This window comes from Atta colombica, unplaced genomic scaffold (assembly GCF_001594045.1).
Source record: "Atta colombica isolate Treedump-2 unplaced genomic scaffold, Acol1.0 scaffold89, whole genome shotgun sequence".
Classification (NCBI taxonomy): domain Eukaryota; kingdom Metazoa; phylum Arthropoda; class Insecta; order Hymenoptera; family Formicidae; genus Atta; species Atta colombica.
Genome location: NW_017259582.1, coordinates 359,979 through 380,203, shown reverse-complemented (window position 1 = coordinate 380,203; position 20,225 = coordinate 359,979). Strand labels below are relative to the sequence as shown.

General features: G+C 35.7%; 1 protein-coding gene across 4 annotated transcripts; it reads left to right on the top strand.

Annotated features, from left to right (window-relative positions):
- Positions 1-1,140: 1,140 nt before the first annotated feature.
- LOC108693226 (acetyl-CoA carboxylase) lies at positions 1,141-19,390 on the top strand. Of its 4 annotated transcripts, none has more exons than XM_018202052.1 (12): positions 1,355-1,426; positions 5,933-6,227; positions 11,396-11,519; positions 11,615-11,945; positions 12,155-12,452; positions 12,547-12,760; positions 12,824-13,157; positions 13,230-13,690; positions 13,819-17,661; positions 17,864-18,143; positions 18,229-18,509; positions 18,598-19,390. In XM_018202052.1, the coding sequence occupies exons 2-12, from the start codon at positions 6,034-6,036 to the stop codon at positions 19,210-19,212; spliced, it is 6,975 nt and encodes a 2,324-aa protein (XP_018057541.1). In that variant the 5' UTR covers positions 1,355-1,426; positions 5,933-6,033; the 3' UTR covers positions 19,213-19,390. The 4 variants fall into 4 exon arrangements, with proteins under 4 accessions (XP_018057540.1, XP_018057541.1, XP_018057542.1 ...); XM_018202050.1 differs by lacking the exon at positions 1,355-1,426 and adding an exon at positions 4,153-4,239; XM_018202051.1 differs by lacking the exon at positions 5,933-6,227 and having other exon boundaries at positions 1,141-1,426.
- Positions 19,391-20,225: the final 835 nt, after the last annotated feature.

Sequence of the window (20,225 nt, the reverse complement as noted above, 5' to 3'; positions counted from 1 at the left end):
TTGATAAATTTCATACCGTCATTTTTTAATCGATTTCAATTGATTCGGAGTAATTTCGAATTAAAAAGAATCTGCGATTAACTTAATTCATGATTAATTTATCAAGCGATTGTATTATTATATTAATGTGGATAATATTTCGGAGTAGTTCGGAGCACACACATACATGTTTTATTTTTACGAATAAATTTATTCTTCGGAATTAATACTATATTTATTGGAATATTTTATAGTTTTATCATAAAAAATTGCTTTTGGAAAGTATATATCACTAGAAATGCGATTTGTAGAAAAATTAAAGTTAGTGAGATATATGTATAGAAATAGTTTTCATTTTAGAGTCTTCGTAAAAAATTTATCCAAATACATCACATTGCAATATTGCTGGAACGTTTGCAATATAACAAAAAGCGGACATCTTAACATTGTTGGAATTTTGCAACAATAATTCAGCAACGTTTCGCAACTACTATGCAATATTGCAATGTTTCAGTGAAATCATTCTACAATGTTTCGACAATCTTTCTGTGCTGAATGGGAAACATGTCAATGATTGGTATTCATTCATAGTCGAGTCTTATTTCAAGACGTCTTAAGTAATGTCTTAAGATGCTAATGCAGCCTTCTGATTGGTTCGTGATTTCTTAAGCCCGTACTTAAGACGGTCTTGAATATAAGATCTGATTATGAATATCGACCACAGTCAGATTTTATTATAATTTAAGACAATCTTAAGTACAGTCTTAAGATGTCATGAACCAATCAGAGGGCCGTATTAGCGATTTAAGACATTGCTTAAGACGGTCTTAAAATAAAAACAGAATATCGGACAATAGTCGATTCTTATTTTAAGATCTTAAGTGACATCTTAAGATTGTACTTAAGACGATCTTAAATATAAGATCTGACTAATATGAATATCGGCCAATGAAACAATTGTAATTCAGATTTTGCGTAGACGGCATATTTGTGCGCCGCACCTGCATTGATCAGAATAACGTGTGTGTCGTACATCTCGACAAATCCCGACCGGTAAAGACGAGCGCGTACGATGACAGTACAGTGGCATGAGTATGTCGGTGTACTCGTCTGTTTTTTATGTTTCGCGTAACGCGCGATTGCGCGCGTTTCAGTAGCGAATGTAGGGATCGTCTGACGTCCATGTGGAGAAAAAAATAATTACATATAGATATATAGTCACGCGGTGACGACTTGTCGATCATAAAACGATCTCAACGACCTACCGGCGTCACCCAAGTGAAGTATCAAAGTGATATAACAAAACACGGTGAACGACCGAATCTCCGAATCTCCATCCCTTTCGTGAAATCGCCGACTCGTCTCGAATGACAGAACAAGAGCGAAGGGACGAACCTAACCTCGAGGAGAAGCAACGAGTTGCTTCGGTGCGCAAGATTCGTCATCGGTGAGTCGGTTGTGTCTCCTCTCATTCACGCGCTTAGATAATGGATAAATTTCTGCGAGGCGAGGCATCTTCGCTTCGTACTAAGGTCAGATCGGTGAGTATTGACACGCGATCTCTCTCGAAATGAAAACGTCAACACATCGATCAGATTCGTCAATGAGATCGGTGGTGCGGTGGGTCCAGGGGATCAGACGTTTTACGCAGACCGCGCGTGCTGCATGAAGCATCGCCAGCATCGCGCCACGTTACGTCATGTCGCGCGCGCGCGCGGCCAATCAACACCGCTCCTGCGTCGCCTGACATTCGGCTCAGCCAATCGTCGGCTCCCCTTAATTTTTCGACATTCTCGTGTGGAAATCTATGGACCATGCGAGGACCACAGTCCACGAATCGTCCGTCATTCAAAATGGGATTTCAAAAAAGAAGTCGAAAGGTTCTTCCTTCTGACCTTCTGGGACGTATTCAGATTTTCGATCCGAGTGTTCGTCGAATATCATGTTATCCTTGTTTAATATTTGGTGAATAGAAAAAAAATGATACCTGTACTTCGTTCTTATGCACGTGGAAGTTTCGCGCGAGAGGTGATACTCGAGAATTTCGAAAACTTAATTGACTTCTAATCCACGATGAAAGTTCGATGTTTGTCTTATTCATTTCGATTTTTATTTCACTTTCATGTAAATGTAGATCATTCATTCGCGAGATCAAAACTGCTTGGGAAATTATCGATACTTGTTCGCATTGAGAGAAAAGTGTTTGATATTTGTAATTAATTGCATGGTAAAATAATTATGGTTAGGAACTCCATTTTTATATAGTTATTATATTGTTATAATATTCGTAATAATTCTTATATTTTTAGTTCTGTCAAAAAATATATAAATATATATAGTTAGCACCGAAAATGACTATAAATTATAGTTAAATTATGATGAAAGTGTATGATGAAATAATTATAGTTAATTAGGTTCTTTTTTTTTATAGTTACTGTTTATAGTTACTGTTCTATACATTCTATACGTTATTGCACATAACAATAATTATATTTATAATTTTATATATTACAAAAACATATAATTGGCACTGAAAATGACTATAAATTACTGTTATATTACAGTAAAATAATTTTACTGTAATTTTGCATGATGAAATAATTATATTCAACAGCTCCGGTTTTATAATTATTACTTATATAACATTAATAATAATAATTATATTTATATAGACCTATCAAAGATACAGTTGATATCGAAAATAACTATAAATTTATAGGTAAATGTAATTGTAAAACTATTTTTTCACACATGTGCAAATATCTTGCTGCAAGTACGATTGAATGTATCTCCATGTACAACGCGCATTTGGCGGCAATGTAAACAAAAACGCATACCTCGACCTTGCTCTTTCATGCTTACGCGTAAATGAAATTTTCAAGAGGAAAGAAGAGGAAGAAAGATGAACTGGTGCAAAAATTCAGCCAAAAAAAAACAGGCCTTATGTTTCGGCTTACACAGCGAGAAAAAGATATTTATAATTCTAATTACATGTTATTATAATTATTACTGCTATAATGTTAGTAATAATAATTACAAGATGGATACTCTAAAAGTAAATACTCTAAAAGAATTTAAGAGATGATTCCAAACACTTTGTACATTGTGATTAAAATTTCAAAATAATTCGTGTTGTCGAAATTTTTTGAAAATACACACCTTCTTATCTTTAATTTGTTTCAACTTTGTTTTCGAATCGTTTCTTAATAAAATTTTTGAGAGTACTCATAGTATTTATTCTATTTGTGTAAAATTCTACACACACACACACACACACACACACACACACACACACACACATATATTTGGCAACGTAAAATGTTTATAGTTATTATTAATGTTTCTAGTTATTGTTACATTATAGCAGTAATAATCATAATTATAATAAAAATTAATCTTAATATTGTTTATAGTGAGATGTAATTATAATTACAAATGCTACAAATTTTTCTCCCAATACAAAATTCACTTTTGTTCATTTATCCAAGAATATAACATAGCAACAAGAGATTGATTAATGTGATTGCCGATTGGGCGAAAAAAAAGAGAAAGAAGTCGCGTGAGAAATGAGCTTGGCGATCTTTCGCCGATCGAAGGGTTGAAGAAGTAGGACCTGGGCAAAAAGATAGTCGTGAAACGTGGAATCTAGTCATACATCAACACGTGTGTTTTGTCAATCTACAACTACGACTTACATTTCACGACTCAGTTACGGTCGCTTTGTGTTACACCCGTATTCATAGTCAGTCCTTGTACTTAAGGCTTCCTTAAATTTATCTTTAGATGCTCAGCAGCCAATGAAATAATTCGTAGAGTATAATATAAGGCCTGACTATGAATACGAGTATTAAACCCGTAGGCGGAGTAAATTTGGTAATGAATATAAGACGCGCGAGAGTTCCGTGTGGAATGGATGATCGTGATTGCCACATGACCAGCCGACGTTACCACGACGACCCTTGAACCTGATCGAACGTCAGACATTCGGCTCGTGCGAAACACGTAGTTGAATTGCCCCGCCACGGGACAGTGCAACTTGTTTCGCTTCGATCTCCCTGTTTCCCAGCGAAGTCAGTGTAGTGCGCGCGATCCGGTGCGAGACGTCGTTATCGTCTTCAATACCCTTTCAGCCGCGTATCTCTTCAACGCGGTGGCCGGTTTGCTTCGAATTTACATGCCGCTCGTAAGAGAAGAGGAGATATCAAGAAGTGGAGTGAACGTAACTGGGTATGCTACGCCGTCTTCTGGATTCTTTGTACGGTACTTTCCTCGTAATTCATATACACAAGTCCACGTGCATTTCTGGCGAAAGAATCGGAGCGTAAGTTGAATGTATGAGAAAAGTGACACTTCCAGGAAGCGGAAGAAGCCTAAATTGGAGTAGTGAAACATAAACGGGAGGTTTACTTCTTAATACTTTTTGGTTACCATAACCATTATATTATATTGGGATGATGTGTAAAGAAATTCACGTAAGTCCCATTATTCATTTAGGATGATTTTATTTGTCTGATTTTAAGAATGATTTTACTATGCTGGCAAAAAAATTAGTTTTATTAATTGAAAATATGATAGATGTCAAGGCTGTGTTCAGATTCTTACTACTCGAGTGCCATCCAAGTTCATCATTTTGTCTTTGTTGTTTACTGTATGTTAAACATGAATGACATGACATCTGGGGAGGAAATCCGGGTGGAAATCCGACACACTTCATTATGTTCGTTGGAAAAAAAAGAATTATAATGTTTCTAGAAATTATCAGATGATTAATTCCTTCTTGTTAAGTATATGAGAATTTCTTGACAATGATATTAAATTTATTTTTAATTTTAATTATAACTGACTTAATTAATTTTAATTAAATCAGTATAATTTTTTAATGAAGAAACGTCTAGTAAATATAATATAATTAGAAGTTGTATATGTATAAAAATATTGATTAATAAATTCTTACAGTTAAGTCTAACTACAACAGTCATTAGTTACAACATATCAAATTCAATCATGATAACCAAAAATTCTGTTTAGTTACTAAAATGTATTCTGTCATATACATTAATATAATCAAAATATTTTCTTAATGCAAGTGTAATATTTAAGACATTAAAGAGTCAATATAAATTATATGCATTTAAAAAACAATAAAGTAAAATACATTGGATTTATTAAACTTAATATAAACTCGGAATCAACTTGGCAGTCAAAGTTTTAAAACGCTACTCCAATTTAAGAACCGCAACATAAATATAAATAAAAAAAATAAAAAAAATAAAAAAAATCTTTTGCATGAACTGTAATACATAACACATAAGAAAATCAACCAATCTGAATCCTTCCTTTTCTTCCACTTCATAGAAAAGAAAAATTTTGATTGATTCTCTTATGCTCTATACGTTATGCGCAAAAATCTATGTCGCGGCTCTAAGCCTCCTGGAAATTTCACTCATATTTCTGTCACTTTTCCAGTACACTCGGTTTATGCTCTTTTCTTACTTCCGCTAGTGACCGTGTCTACGCACTTGTGTGTCTTTCCCTTGAAATGATCACGGGATTCATGGACATATCATGCGATAGCCACGACGCATACTCTTTCTTCTCTTCTTTCCTCTTCCTATTTTTTCAAAGGAGATTCCCTTGCAATGTCCACGTGTCAAACAGTTCTATATTGCCGCGCGATCCTCTTAATAGTCGCGGAGTCTTAAGTCGTAGAAAATTAATCAATCGCAGTCGAATGTGAGGAGAATAATTGATTATGACAGGTCAGTTTTCTACGATTTTCTATCCCGCGTGTAAGATTCTTTTAATGATAAATTCTTTCGGGCGAGTAGCAAGCTTTTCAAAGTGTTCTTAACGGACGAAATCCTTCTAAAGGAGATTGTCATGTGATCCAAAATTTTCTTCAAAATTATCGATTCCTCCTCGGGTGTGTACATCCGCGAATGTGTTTTTAAAGGTAACATCGAACGCGTGGAGTTACCGCCTTCCGATTCGGCGGAATCCAGTAAGGAGACTGTCCACTGTATCAATCCGTTGGAGTCCGCTCGCGCGAGAGAGATGGAGTCGCCAGTGAGCTTTGTCGTCGGGGAACCCGAACATGGCGAACAAGAGCTCAATCCCAATCGCGATACTGATCCTAACGAGGTGCAGGAGATCGAAGATAGCTTCCCGAGCGATGGGAGTGATAATGGGAATTTACAGATGCAGATCAATGCCGCGGCAGGATTGGTCGAGCGGCGTAAACGCCTCAGGTGATTTTTGTATCTTTTTTGTTTACCCCATTACATTGTGTGTGACAATAAGTAAAGGTAGATCCCATTTAGATGCTCCCCCTTCCCCTTCCCCCGTTTGCCCCAAACGAAGAGAATTTTCAGCACGTTTGCACCGATTTAAGTTGGTTCTATTGATTGACGTTATATATTTTATCAATAGAAGAGCATACAATGTAATTAATCCAATCCAGGTTGATACAAACTCACTTGAACCGAATACGCTATATAAGTCTCATCTACTAAAACAATGGATAAATTTTATTGCTAATACAAATTAATGATATATTGAGTAGGAACAATATATGATATATTGAGTGGCAATTTGAATTAGATTAAATATGACACTTTTATAGATTTAAGTATATAATTTTCATCGTATTAATATAAATACGTACAGATTTAGAATCTTTAGTATTAAATCTACATTATAAGAATTATATAAACATTGTATGATGTTAAAAAGGTACGTCGAAGTAGGACGGATTGAAAATGTAGTTATGTAATTTTTTTTAGCATGTAATTGTGCTATTACTGCTGTTAGTAATTTACTTTGACAATTTAATTTAGTATGAACTAAATGTTTACGTTTTAATATATATTTAAAAATGTCAATACTAATTTTGACTGAGATATAATACAAAAAATTTATTGTTAAACTTTATATGATTCCTTAATTTTTAAGCATCTAAAACAAATAATTTTGATCTCATTTTAACCTTAAATAATGTCGTTATCGTTTGATAATGTTTTCTAAAATAATAATTTTCAACAAAATGGCAGCCATTTAAAGTTATCAAATTTTCACCGAAAGTTGTTGAAAATTATTTTTTCTTAAAAAATCACGATCAAACGAGAACAGCATTATTTAAAATTAAAATGAAACCAAAATTTGTTTTATTTTAGATACCTAGAAATCAAGATATCAACCGTGAAGTTCAAGGCATTTTTTTACTGTATTATATTTCAGCAAAAAATTTTTTTTAATACATTATTCAAAATGTAAATTTTTAACTTGTATCAAATTAAATGTGTGTGTGTGTGTGTATGTGTGTGTGTGTGTGTGTGTGTGTGTGTGTGTGTGTGTGTGTGTGTGTGTGTGTGTGTGTGTGTGTGTGTGTGTATGTGTGTATGTGTGTGCGTATATGTGTGTATATGTGTGTATGTATGTCAATGTAAATTATTAATTAATATCACAATTGTATGCTAAAAATAACTATATTTTTTTATCCGTCAACCTGACATCTCCTCTTAAATCTGTATATTCTCTTAAATCCATATTTTTTAGAATGTAATTCCGTAACCTTTCTCACCTCTGTGACCGTGCGACAATGAACGTTTGAATATTCAAACAGTTCGCCTCAGTGCAATTTACGATCGTTTCCTTCTGCAAAAATAGAGGGTATTTTAAGTACAGACTGTGTTGTCACGGACTTCTTAACACCGTTATCAGAAACATTTGCGTTTTAGATAAATCATAAAGCATTCATGCGCTGTATAGATTGGTTTCTCCGTGCATTTCAAATGCCGCGAATGTGATTCGACCTTACACGGTTATCGTCAAATACTTTTGAAGAACCGATAATGCAAAGACTGATTTTCTTTTTCTTTTTTTCTACACATACACACACACACACACACACACACACACGAGCGCGCGCGCGACTATATTTATAAAGTATGAGATAATAAAAGGATATTATTGGAATAAATTTCGACGAAGCCGATTTTTTTCTTTGAAAATTAAAATATTGAATGAAAAGTCGTTGTTTTTGTTCGTACAAAATTGTTTATACGTTGGACGAAAAACGGATCGTTACATAATATGTTGTCACGCTGTGTTTCAATTTTAGAGTGTGTCGTAATTCCTGCGAATTCGCAATCTTTATGTATTTATATTTAAACATAAATATTTGAATGTTAATGTAACATTTAAATGTGAACTTTACTGCGATTTGCCTGCATAAAGGAAAAATAATCAGGCGAATTTATGAAAGAATTAAATGGGTTTTAAATTCTTTTAATTGTAATTGTGTGTAATTGATGACGATTGCTTTTCGCTTGGTGTGTGAAAAAGCTTGATAAGCAAATTCTAAAACCATACTCCGATTACATGATCGACATAATGATATTAATACATCGTATAAATATAATTTTATAATCTTTTTTATGCCGATATTATGACATTGTTAGTCGTAATTATTGTTTTGATAACATTATTGAAAGATTGCAAAATGAAGAGATGTATCATATTTTATATCTATGTCTGTGTAATGGAATATAAGATATATCGCACATCTATCCTATTTCGAAATGATTGATGCTTTTTGGCCTGTTTCGATACTTTTATAAACGTAATATTATAGCTAAAAGAGAATTAATTCCTATTTTTTTTAAATGTATATATGTAATTAAATACATAATTGTATCATTTTCTTACTTTAAAAATGACAACTTAAAAAATTAAATTTTCCAGAAAAGGAGACAACTATTTTTCAAATTGATAGAAAATTATTGACTAATTAAATAATATACAACAAAAAGATGTATTATTAATATACATTTTACTTACTTTGTATCTTATGACATTTTTGTCATTTTTATTTCAACAACTCTTATAAAAAACGTTTTTTTAGCTGTGATGATTTTTTAAAATCTTTTTAAGTTGCGCCGATTTTCTATAAAGTTAATTTATTTTTGATGAAATAAGATGATGTTTATTTAATTCATCATTATGGTAATAATTCAAAAATAACGTTTTTTTTTTAGTTGTGTCATTTTGTATCTTTTCTTTTTCTTGTATAATATGTATTTCTTTTTGTACAAGAAAAATAATAAAAAAAAGGAATTGAAAAATAAGAGAGATAATTTTTATATTTTTTTTATAAATAAAAAAGTAAAGTTTAAGAAAATAAGAAAAAATTATCATATATACATAAATAGAATACAAAATATAATTGCTAATCAAAATCGTGTACACAAATGTCTACTAATATCTAAATATTAGGCAATGCTATTGAATTTTTTATGTAATACCTACTAATGCTCATTAATACCTTAATAATCTCCTAATATCCTAACAATGCCTCTTAATACTTTAGAATTAGCTTACTAAACCTACTAATGCTTTAATAATGCTTTACAATATCTAATAATGTATAATAATGCTTCATACCGCTTATTATGATACACAATATTATAATTAGTATAGTAAAATTATATAGTATATTTATACATTTTTCATGAATTATGCTTACTTGAAGTTACATATATACATAATTTTGTAATAGTTAGCGAGATATTAATTTCTAAAAATTGTCGAATAAGCTGATAAAATAAAATCGACGCATAAGACAACTTTAAGATTTCAGAATTCTTTATGAAATATCTCAAAGGTGTTTTTTAAAGAAGTCTTAAAGATATCTTAAAAGTTGTTTCATACATCGAATTTAGATATTCTATCCATTAGGTAACTAAAAAAAAGATTACGAAAATTGCAAAATGATGGAGGACTTATTGACTCAGTTTAATCTGCCCTATTTACACACAAGCGCTTTGTCAAAACTTATCAGACATCCTGTATTGCAATCCTTTTTTTCGAATTGATTAGATGACAATATGAAAGTCGGAAGTTGATATATCACAAAGCAAAAATTGAAAATTATTGATAGAAAAGATACTTTGCTCGCAAAACTTCAAATCGAAATAACTTGCATAATTTGTAAAAATAATTTTGTTATATCATACTATTTAGAGCTCGCTACAACTTTTATTATATCATATTATTTATTTTATTTGCAAAAATTATGCATATTCCTCCGTTTTCTAATATGGATAATTTTTCCAAATCTGTGCTCAGAATAGAGTTTAATTAGATACTATATTTATTGGGTTTATCTCTGCTAGTTTACGAGATTAAAAGGGATGGCCACTTATTTAGGGATACTCTGTATATGTAATATATATAATACGAAAATGTCTAATAGTTATTATCGTAAAATGGTTTATTTTATTTCAATTATTAATTATAATTAAATTATAATAACTAGAATAGAATAGAATTTATTACATTTCAGTATATACAGCCAAGAAAGGAACTTGGTTTACACATAAAACTTAATTCATTCACACTTCCATACCTGATCCGCATGCTATCACACATATAATAATAATAATTATAATTGTAGTCATTTTTGGTTGCCAACTATATATATTTGTTGATTGAACTATACATATAGTTATTATTGCTAACATTATGACAGTAATATAATCATAATATAGTATGGGAACATGTAATTATAATTACAATATTACAAACATATAACAAAATTATTTTCAAATATGTATCTATATATACATATATATAGTTAAATTTTAGACTTGCTTAACAAAATCATTATTTCTGTATACTAGTTTTTCTTTGCATATCTGATCGCGTGATGGAAAGTTCTCGATAATTTTTTTATAACGATATGCAGATGTAATACCGAACTTGATTTACAGAATTTATTTGTGCATCTCGAAATCGCGGATTTTAGCCAATATCTTCAAATTTACTGCTTAAATAAGAAAAATTCTTAGCTAGTTCATAAATGATTATGTTTGGAGTTATTCGATTTTTATCCTGATTTTTGTAATCGCGCACCTTTATTCGTTTCTGTCACTCTGGATTTAAATATTTAGGCTCATTTATCTACGGGAAATCGCATAATGAGATAGATAAAGAGATTATCTTGATAAAAAAATATAGAGAAAGATTCAAACTGGAGGAATTTCTTATTCAACAATCCGATATCTCTAAAAAATAACGAGGAGAACATCAGTCTCGAAGAATACGAAACACGAAACATCGGTTTCAAGATTTAAAAATGTAAATTTTTTGCGGAATAATAATAAATATGATATATTTATGTTGTTAAACATCTTAAACTACTGTGAAAAATTTATTGTGAAAAATATCTGCGTTTCTCAAGATTTAAAATTTAATTGGCGTATATAGATTGTAGACTTTGACGAGTTGATGTGAGATGTGTTTGCTCGTAATGAACGAAAATATATTATCGGTCGACATTATAAGCGGAACGTAATTTGCAGAACTTAATATGTGTCATCAGGTATGATAATAAACTCATGAATGTATTATTCATCAGGCCTAGCATGTCGCAGGGTACGGTGATGATCCAAGCGCAAAGTCGGTTTCACGAGAAGGACTTTACCGTTGCGACTCCTGAAGAATTTGTCCATCGCTTCGGAGGTACCAAAGTTATCAACAAGGTATAAACATTTGCTTCATCCGTTGCTTCAGTTAAAAATGAGAAAACTATTAAGATTTGTTGCAAATCTTTATGTTACTTGAATTATTATTTTAGGTGTTGATTGCCAATAATGGTATCGCAGCAGTTAAATGTATGCGATCGATTCGACGCTGGTCATATGAGATGTTCAAAAACGAGAGAGTTGTGCGTTTTGTGGTGATGGTCACTCCGGAAGATTTGAAGGCGAACGCGGAGTACATCAAAATGGCAGACCAGTACGTGCCTGTACCGGGTGGGACCAACAACAATAATTACGCTAACGTGGAACTTATCGTCGATATTGCAATACGTACTCAAGTTCAAGCAGTTTGGGCCGGATGGGGTCATGCTTCAGAAAATCCTAAACTTCCGGAACTACTCCATAAAAATAACATCTGCTTTATTGGTATAAATAACATTTAAAAAATCGAATTGACGAATTAAAGAAATTAAAGAAAACCAAAGATACGCACAATTTGCGTTTTTCCTGCTATTATTTTATCGATATTATTGATAAGAATAAAGAATTAATTATCGTGACAACTGTCCAATAGAATTTCAATATTTGCGTATTTTTGTGCCGATTTTATATTATATTTCTACATTTTTCGGTAGGACCGTCCGAAAAAGCTATGTGGGCTCTGGGTGATAAGATTGCATCTAGCATAGTCGCTCAAACTGCAGATGTACCAACACTCCCCTGGTCAGGATCGGAATTGACAGCGCAATATAGCGGGAAAAAAATCAAGATATCATCGGAACTTTTCAAAAAAGGATGCGTTGCCACCGTAGAAGAGTGTCTAGCAGCAGCTAACAAGATTGGTTTTCCGGTTATGGTGAAGGCAAGCGAAGGTGGTGGTGGTAAAGGAATAAGAAAAGTAGAAAACGCCGAGGAATTGCCCGCTTTATTTAGGTAAAACCTTAAAGTTCTGCCTAAAAAAATGGACTTTTACTACATATGTAGCATTGTGTAATACATTTTTATCGCAAGGATTTCTAACGTTTAGGCAAGTGCAGATTGAAATACCTGGCTCACCAATATTTATTATGAAATTAGCCAAATGCGCACGTCACTTGGAAGTGCAATTACTGGCTGACAATTATGGTAACGCAATATCATTGTTTGGACGCGACTGCTCTATCCAGAGGAGACATCAAAAAATCATCGAGGAAGCACCTGCCGTGATTGCCAAGCCAGAGATTTTCGAAGAAATGGAAAAAGTAAATATCATAATAATTTTATCCTCGACAATGTGTTATTGATTGTTTACTATCGAACAATAGGCCGCTGTAAGATTAGCAAAAATGGTGGGATACATTAGCGCGGGGACCGTCGAGTATTTGTACGATACAGCTGGCAGGTATTATTTCTTGGAGTTGAATCCTCGTCTTCAAGTGGAGCATCCTTGTACTGAGATGGTATCGGATGTGAATCTGCCGGCCGCCCAACTACAGATAGCAATGGGCTTACCATTGCACCACATTAAAGATATACGTCTTTTATATGGTGAAAGTCCTTGGGGCGATAATCCAATTGATTTCGACCAGCCTCGTCACAAACCTCAACCGTGGGGCCACGTTATCGCAGCCAGAATTACCAGCGAAAATCCTGACGAAGGTAAGATAGTTTCCTACCGCAAAAGATTTAATTTTTTTTCTAGAAATCATATAACTCACTTGAATTTTTTAGGTTTCAAGCCGAGTTCCGGTACAGTGCAAGAGTTGAATTTTCGATCATCCAAAAATGTTTGGGGCTATTTCTCAGTTGGAGCTTCAGGAGGACTTCACGAATTCGCGGATTCTCAATTTGGCCATTGTTTTTCGTGGGGTGAGGACCGTAATCAAGCTAGAGAGAATTTAGTTGTGGCTCTAAAAGAACTGAGCATCAGAGGCGATTTTAGGACAACGGTTGAGTATCTTATCACATTATTGGAGACTGAATCCTTTCTACAGAATAATATAGATACTGCTTGGCTCGATTTACTGATCGCCGAACGCGTTCGAAGCGACAAACCAGATATTATATTGGCTGTTACGTGTGGAGCACTTCATATTGCCGATAGAGCGATCACAGCGGCTTTTACTGGTTTTCAAACTGCCTTAGAAAAAGGCCAAATACAGGCTAGCAATGATTTAGATAACGTTATTGATGTAAGTTCCTGTCCTATTAATGTTATTTGAATAATACTGCAAGATGTATTTTTTCGAATTACCTTATTGATTTTGAGGTATATGTTATGGACTATTTTTATTTTTTTTTACTACATTACGTATTGTAGGTAGAGCTTATTAACGACGGATACAAATATAAAGTACAGGCTGCCAAATCTGGTCCCAATACTTATTTCCTCGTGATGAATGGCTCCTACAAAGAAATTGAAATCCATCGCATGTCGGACGGAGGATTGCTGTTTTCACTAGATGGTGCCAGTTTTACGACTTATATGCGTGAAGAGGTGGATCGTTATAGGATCGTAATTGGAAATCAGACATGTATTTTTGAGAAAGATAATGATCCGTCCTTATTGAGATCACCGTCGGCCGGCAAGTTAATTAATTTCTTGGTCGAAGACGGGGGTCACGTTGGCCCTGGTCAGGCATACGCCGAAATTGAAGTAATGAAAATGGTCATGACTGTTACCGCCAGCGAGACAGGAAGTGTTTTTTATGTAAAGAGACCTGGCGCTATATTAGAAGCCGGCACATTAATCGCGCATCTCGAATTGGATGATCCGTCGTTGGTGACAAAAGCGCAAGAATATACAAGGCAATTTCCTGCGGCGGTAGCATCGGCTATACCGGAAAAACTGAATCATCTTCACACCAAGTATCGAAATGCTTTGGAAAATACTTTAGCTGGCTACTGCTTACCCGATCCATACCATTTGCCACGTTTACGTGAGCTAATCGAAAAGTTCATGTTCTCGTTACGCGATCCTAATTTGCCGTTGTTGGAATTGCAGGAGGTGATTGCGACGATATCCGGCAGGATCCCTGTCTCGGTTGAGAAAAAAATTCGTAAATTGATGTCTTTGTACGAGCGAAATATCACGTCGATCTTAGCTCAATTTCCAAGTCAACAGATCGCTGCTGTAATTGATGGACACGCGGCGACTTTGTCTAAAAGAGCCGAGCGAGACGTGTTCTTCCTGACTACTCAAGCTATCGTGCAATTGGTACAAAGATACCGGAACGGTATACGCGGTCGAATGAAGACCGCCGTGCATGAACTTCTCCGACAGTATTACACGGTTGAAAGCCAATTCCAACAAGGTCATTATGATAAGTGTGTCTCCGCACTGATAGAAAAATACAAGGATGACGTAACCACTGTGACTGGTATGATCTTCAGTCATAACCAAGTGACGAAAAAGAACGTCCTAGTTACTATGTTGATTGATCATCTGTGGGCTAACGAACCCGGTCTCACGGATGAGCTATCGAGCACGCTGACGGAATTAACTAGTCTGAATCGTACGGAGCACAGCCGCGTTGCATTGAGAGCTAGACAGGTGTTAATCGCTGCCCATCAACCTGCATATGAGCTTAGACATAATCAGATGGAATCTATATTTCTTTCCGCGGTGGATATGTATGGGCACGATTTCCATCCAGAAAATCTGCAGAAACTCATTCTCTCGGAAACGTCCATCTTCGACATACTTCACGACTTTTTCTATCATTCCAATCGCGCGGTATGCAACGCAGCCTTGGAAGTCTACGTACGACGAGCTTATATCAGTTATGAACTGACGTGTTTACAACACTTAGAGCTATCTGGCGAGATCCCGTTGGTGTATTTCCAATTCGTTTTACCCAGCAATCATCCTAATCGTCAGAATCAATCTCTGGTGGACCACAGAGCTGGCGCGATGGCGGCCTTTCAGGATCTCGATCACTTTAACCAGTATGTGGACGAGATTTTGGATCTATTAGAGGATCTATCTAGTCCCACGCCAGTAGTGTGTCCGAAATTGTTGGAGGCGGTGGAAGCCGCCGGGAGCGAATCGAGGCACAGTACATCGATCAATGTCTCTTTGAGTGCGGCTGAGACGATAACCACGACGACAGCGACAACTACTAATGACAAATCCGCAGAGCCAATTCACATATTAAGCATCGCAGTCAAAGAGAATGGCACCGAGGATGACGCCACTATGGCCAGAATGTTTGGAGATTGGTGTGCGAACAACAAAGATGAGTTAATATCCCGTGGCATCCGAAGAGTTACGTTCGCCGCACTCAAGAAAAGGCAGTTCCCCAAATTTTTCACCTTCCGTCAACGAGAGGGCTTCGTCGAGGACAGAATCTACCGGCATCTCGAGCCCGGTTGCGCCTTTCAATTGGAATTGAATCGTATGCGAACATACGATCTCGAGGCACTTCCAACATCCAATCAAAAGATGCATTTGTACCTCGGGCAAGCCAAGGTTGCAAAGGGTCAACAAGTTACGGATTATCGCTTCTTCATTCGCTCGATCATACGACATTCCGATCTCATCACGAAAGAGGCTAGTTTCGATTATCTTCATAATGAAGGCGAGCGTGTTTTGCTCGAGGCCATGGACGAGCTGGAAGTTGCGTTCTCGCATCCTCTTGCTAAACGTACCGAGTGCAATCATATTTTCTTGAACTTTGTACCCACAGTCATCATGGATCCTAGCAGAATAGAGGAGAGTGTGACGAGCATGGTGCTACGATATGGGCCAAGATTATGGAAACTGCACGTCCGACAGGCAGAGATAAAGATGACTATTCGACCCGCACCAGGGAAACCGACCTCCAACGTACGTCTCTGTATCGCCAATGATAGTGGATACAGCATCGACTTGCACTTGTACACGGAAGCTACCGACTCCAAGACGGGTATCATTCGCTTCGAGTCTTATCCGTCTACTACAGCAAACGGGACCAATTGGAGGCCAGGTCTTATGCATGGATTACCGATCTCCACGCCATATCTGACCAAAGATTATCTCCAAGCAAAGAGATTTCAGGCGCAGAGCGCCGGCACGACTTACGTATACGATTTACCAGATATGTTCCGGCAACAACTCGAGAAATTATGGCAGAGATACGTTGAGGAGACACCGCCGAGCGAGCAAAATCCGATTACGATTCCTAATCCAGTGATGGATATCGTGGAGTTAGTATTAGAGGGGGAACAATTGGTCGAACAGAAGCGCCTGCCGGGCGAAAACGACGTTGGCATGATCGCGTGGCAGTTGACTCTGTATACTCCGGAGTATCCATTCGGCAGGGATATTATACTTATTGCCAATGATTTAACGTACATGATAGGCTCATTCGGGACGCGCGAGGATCTTGTGTTTTGTAGAGCTTCCGAGAGAGCGAGACAACTTGGGTGTCCACGTATATACTTTTCTGCCAATTCTGGAGCACGTCTTGGTCTAGCCGAAGAGGTGAAGGCTCTTTTCAAGATCGCATGGGAAGACGAGAACGAGCCGGAGAAGGGTTTCAAATACATATATCTCACGCCGGATGATTACGCGCGCTTGGCGCCCCTCAACTCGGTGAAGGCATCTCTAATTGAGGATCCTGCAGGAGAATCACGTTACAAGATCACAGACATCATCGGCAAGGATGATAATCTAGGGGTAGAGAATTTAAAGTATGCTGGCCTAATCGCGGGAGAAACGTCAAAAGCATACAATGAAACTATCACAATCTCTATAGTGTCATGCCGTGCGATCGGTATCGGCGCCTATCTGGTTCGTCTCGGTCAAAGAATAATTCAGATTGAAAATTCGCATATTATTTTAACCGGTTATAGAGCATTAAATACTGTGCTGGGTCGCGAGGTTTACGCTAGTAACAATCAACTGGGCGGTACACAGATTATGCACAACAATGGAGTGTCTCATGCGACTGACGATCGGGACTTGGACGGAGTGGCGACTGTTCTGAAGTGGCTAAGTTATTTTCCTAAAAATAAAGGTGCCTCGTTGCCGATACTGTCACCCATCATGGATCCAATTGACCGAGAGATCGGTTACGTGCCTACAAAAGCAGCTTATGATCCGAGATGGATGTTGGAGGGCAGAAATTGTATCGAGTCGAATGTCTGGGAAAGTGGCTTCTTCGACCGAGGCTCGTGGCATGTGAGTTCTTTCTATCTTTCGATTTTAAAGCAATTCTAATGAAAATTTTTTTTATTAAAATCTTTGTGTAATTTTTAAAATTTTTATATAAATTCCAAAATTTTTTAGAACTTTTATATAATTTTTTAAAAAATTCTTATTTTTATTAGGAAACTCAGCAGTATTGTTAACTTACTTTTGTGTTGTAACTGTAATAAAACAGGAAATAATGAGACCATGGGCGCAAACAGTAGTAACGGGACGAGCTAGACTCGGTGGCATACCGTGTGGCATTATCGCTGTCGAAACGAGGACTGTCGAGCTGCATTTGCCAGCTGACCCTGCCAATTTAGATTCGGAGGCTAAAACTATATCTCAAGCAGGACAAGTTTGGTTTCCAGATAGCGCGTACAAAACTGCTCAAGCTATTCAAGATTTCGGAAAAGAGGAATTGCCGCTATTTATCTTTGCTAATTGGAGAGGCTTCTCTGGCGGTATGAAAGGTAAACTTATCTTCGATTATCAATCATTGCTCAATCATTATCTCAATTTCACTAACTACTTTAATTCATTATATCGTACTTACAGACATGTATGAACAGATCGTCAAGTTTGGCGCGTACATCGTGGACGGATTACGGCAATATTGCAAGCCGATATTTGTTTACATTCCACCGAACGGAGAACTTAGGGGTGGCGCTTGGGCAGTCGTTGATCCTATGATAAATCCTCGTTTTATGGAGATGTTTGCTGACAATAATAGTAGAGGTGGCATCTTGGAACCTGATGGTATTGTAGAAATCAAATTCCGTAACAAGGACATCGTGAAGACTATGCATAGAGTTGATCTCGTTATAATAAAATTAAAAGTACGTAAACGCGATTCCTTATCTTTTTATATCAAACTCTTGATATTACATTTATATAACGTTTATGTAATTGTGTATGTTTCTAAAGGAAAAATTAACAATAGTAAACACAACGGAGGAACGCGCCGAGATCGAAGCGCAAATTCGCAAGCGCGAACAGATTTTGGAGCCAATTTATCGTCAAGTCGCTGTTTATTTCGCTGATTTGCACGATACGCCGGAGAGAATGTTCGAAAAGAATACAATTCAGGAGATAATACCATGGAAAAAAGCGCGTCAGCTATTTTATTGGCGATTACGACGGCGACTTTTTGAAGAGGAAATTAAGACTGAAATTCTATTAACGCAGCCTAGTTTCGACGTCAGACAAGTGGAAGCGATGCTTCGACGTTGGTTCATCGAAGACAAGGGAGCAACGGAGTCATATTTGTGGGATCAAGACGAAGCTGCAGCTTGTTGGTTGGAAGCTCAATGTAAAACCGATGATAGTGTGGTATCGCGCAATATAACGTGTGTGAAGAGAGACGCGGTAGTAACGCGAATCAAGGAAGCTTTGGAAATCTGTCCGGAAATAAGATTGAACGCAGTGCTGGAAATTGCGCACAGATTGCAACCAGCTGAACGAGCAGAGTTGCAAAGAACTTTATCGCAGTTAGAGACTGCAGGACAGGAGCATCACAAGGACTCAGGCGTTTCATCCTGAGTGCATTTCGCGTAAACGTACCTGCTCCATGTTATGTATTCATTCCAACTTATTAACATTTAAACGCACATCAATAGTACAATTCATCTTCAAAGACATATATAATTATTCATATTAATGCAAATCTCTTCTGGTATCAAGGAGAACTGAATAGATACTTCGAATAAATAATGTTTCATAAAACCTAAATTTTTCAAATATTGATTGGAACAATCATTTCTTTTTAACATTAAATGTCGAGGTATTTCGACGATTTAAATTTCGATTTTATTTAAATTAAGTTTTATTTAAAAATTGATGATATAAGAAATTCAAAGTACACTAGAAGAAATAGTGTGTTTGATTAATTTATTAAATGATTTTTTTTAATCTTTTTAATGCAAAGTGCTTCATATATTCGAAGATATTTAAGAAAAAATAAAAAAAACGCGTCAATGCCATTCTGACTACTTACAGATTATAATTGTATACGGGAAATCAAGAAGATTTATACCTAAGATATCGGACGTTCGCTCCTTGAAATTTTGATTGTTCTCGTAGAAGAATTTGCTAGATTTTTTTTAGTCTATTGAACTTTCAGAAATTGAACATTTTTATATTCGACTGTAAATATGAAAATTTGTATTGCAGTAAATTAACATGAACGTTAACAACAATCAAGAGCTAATAATTTATAACAGCATGTCTTGGAGCGCGCGCACGTGTATCTTAATTTTAAATATTCCACAATCTTTTGATTAATATTTGATTAGCAAGATTCACCAGTTTGGGACAGCCTGTATCATATATCTAAAAGAATATGTTAATTTATTAAATGTGTGATATTCTGTATATAATTATACATACACGTGCGCGCACAAATATATAAAGTATATTTTTCAAAGAAAAACGTTGTGGGAAACTTTAACATTATGGACAATATGCCGCATTTAAATAACATAATCTCACGATAGATGCGAAAATGTACATTTTATGTCCTTTTTTCTTCATGTTAATTTCTTTTCTTTGCGTTT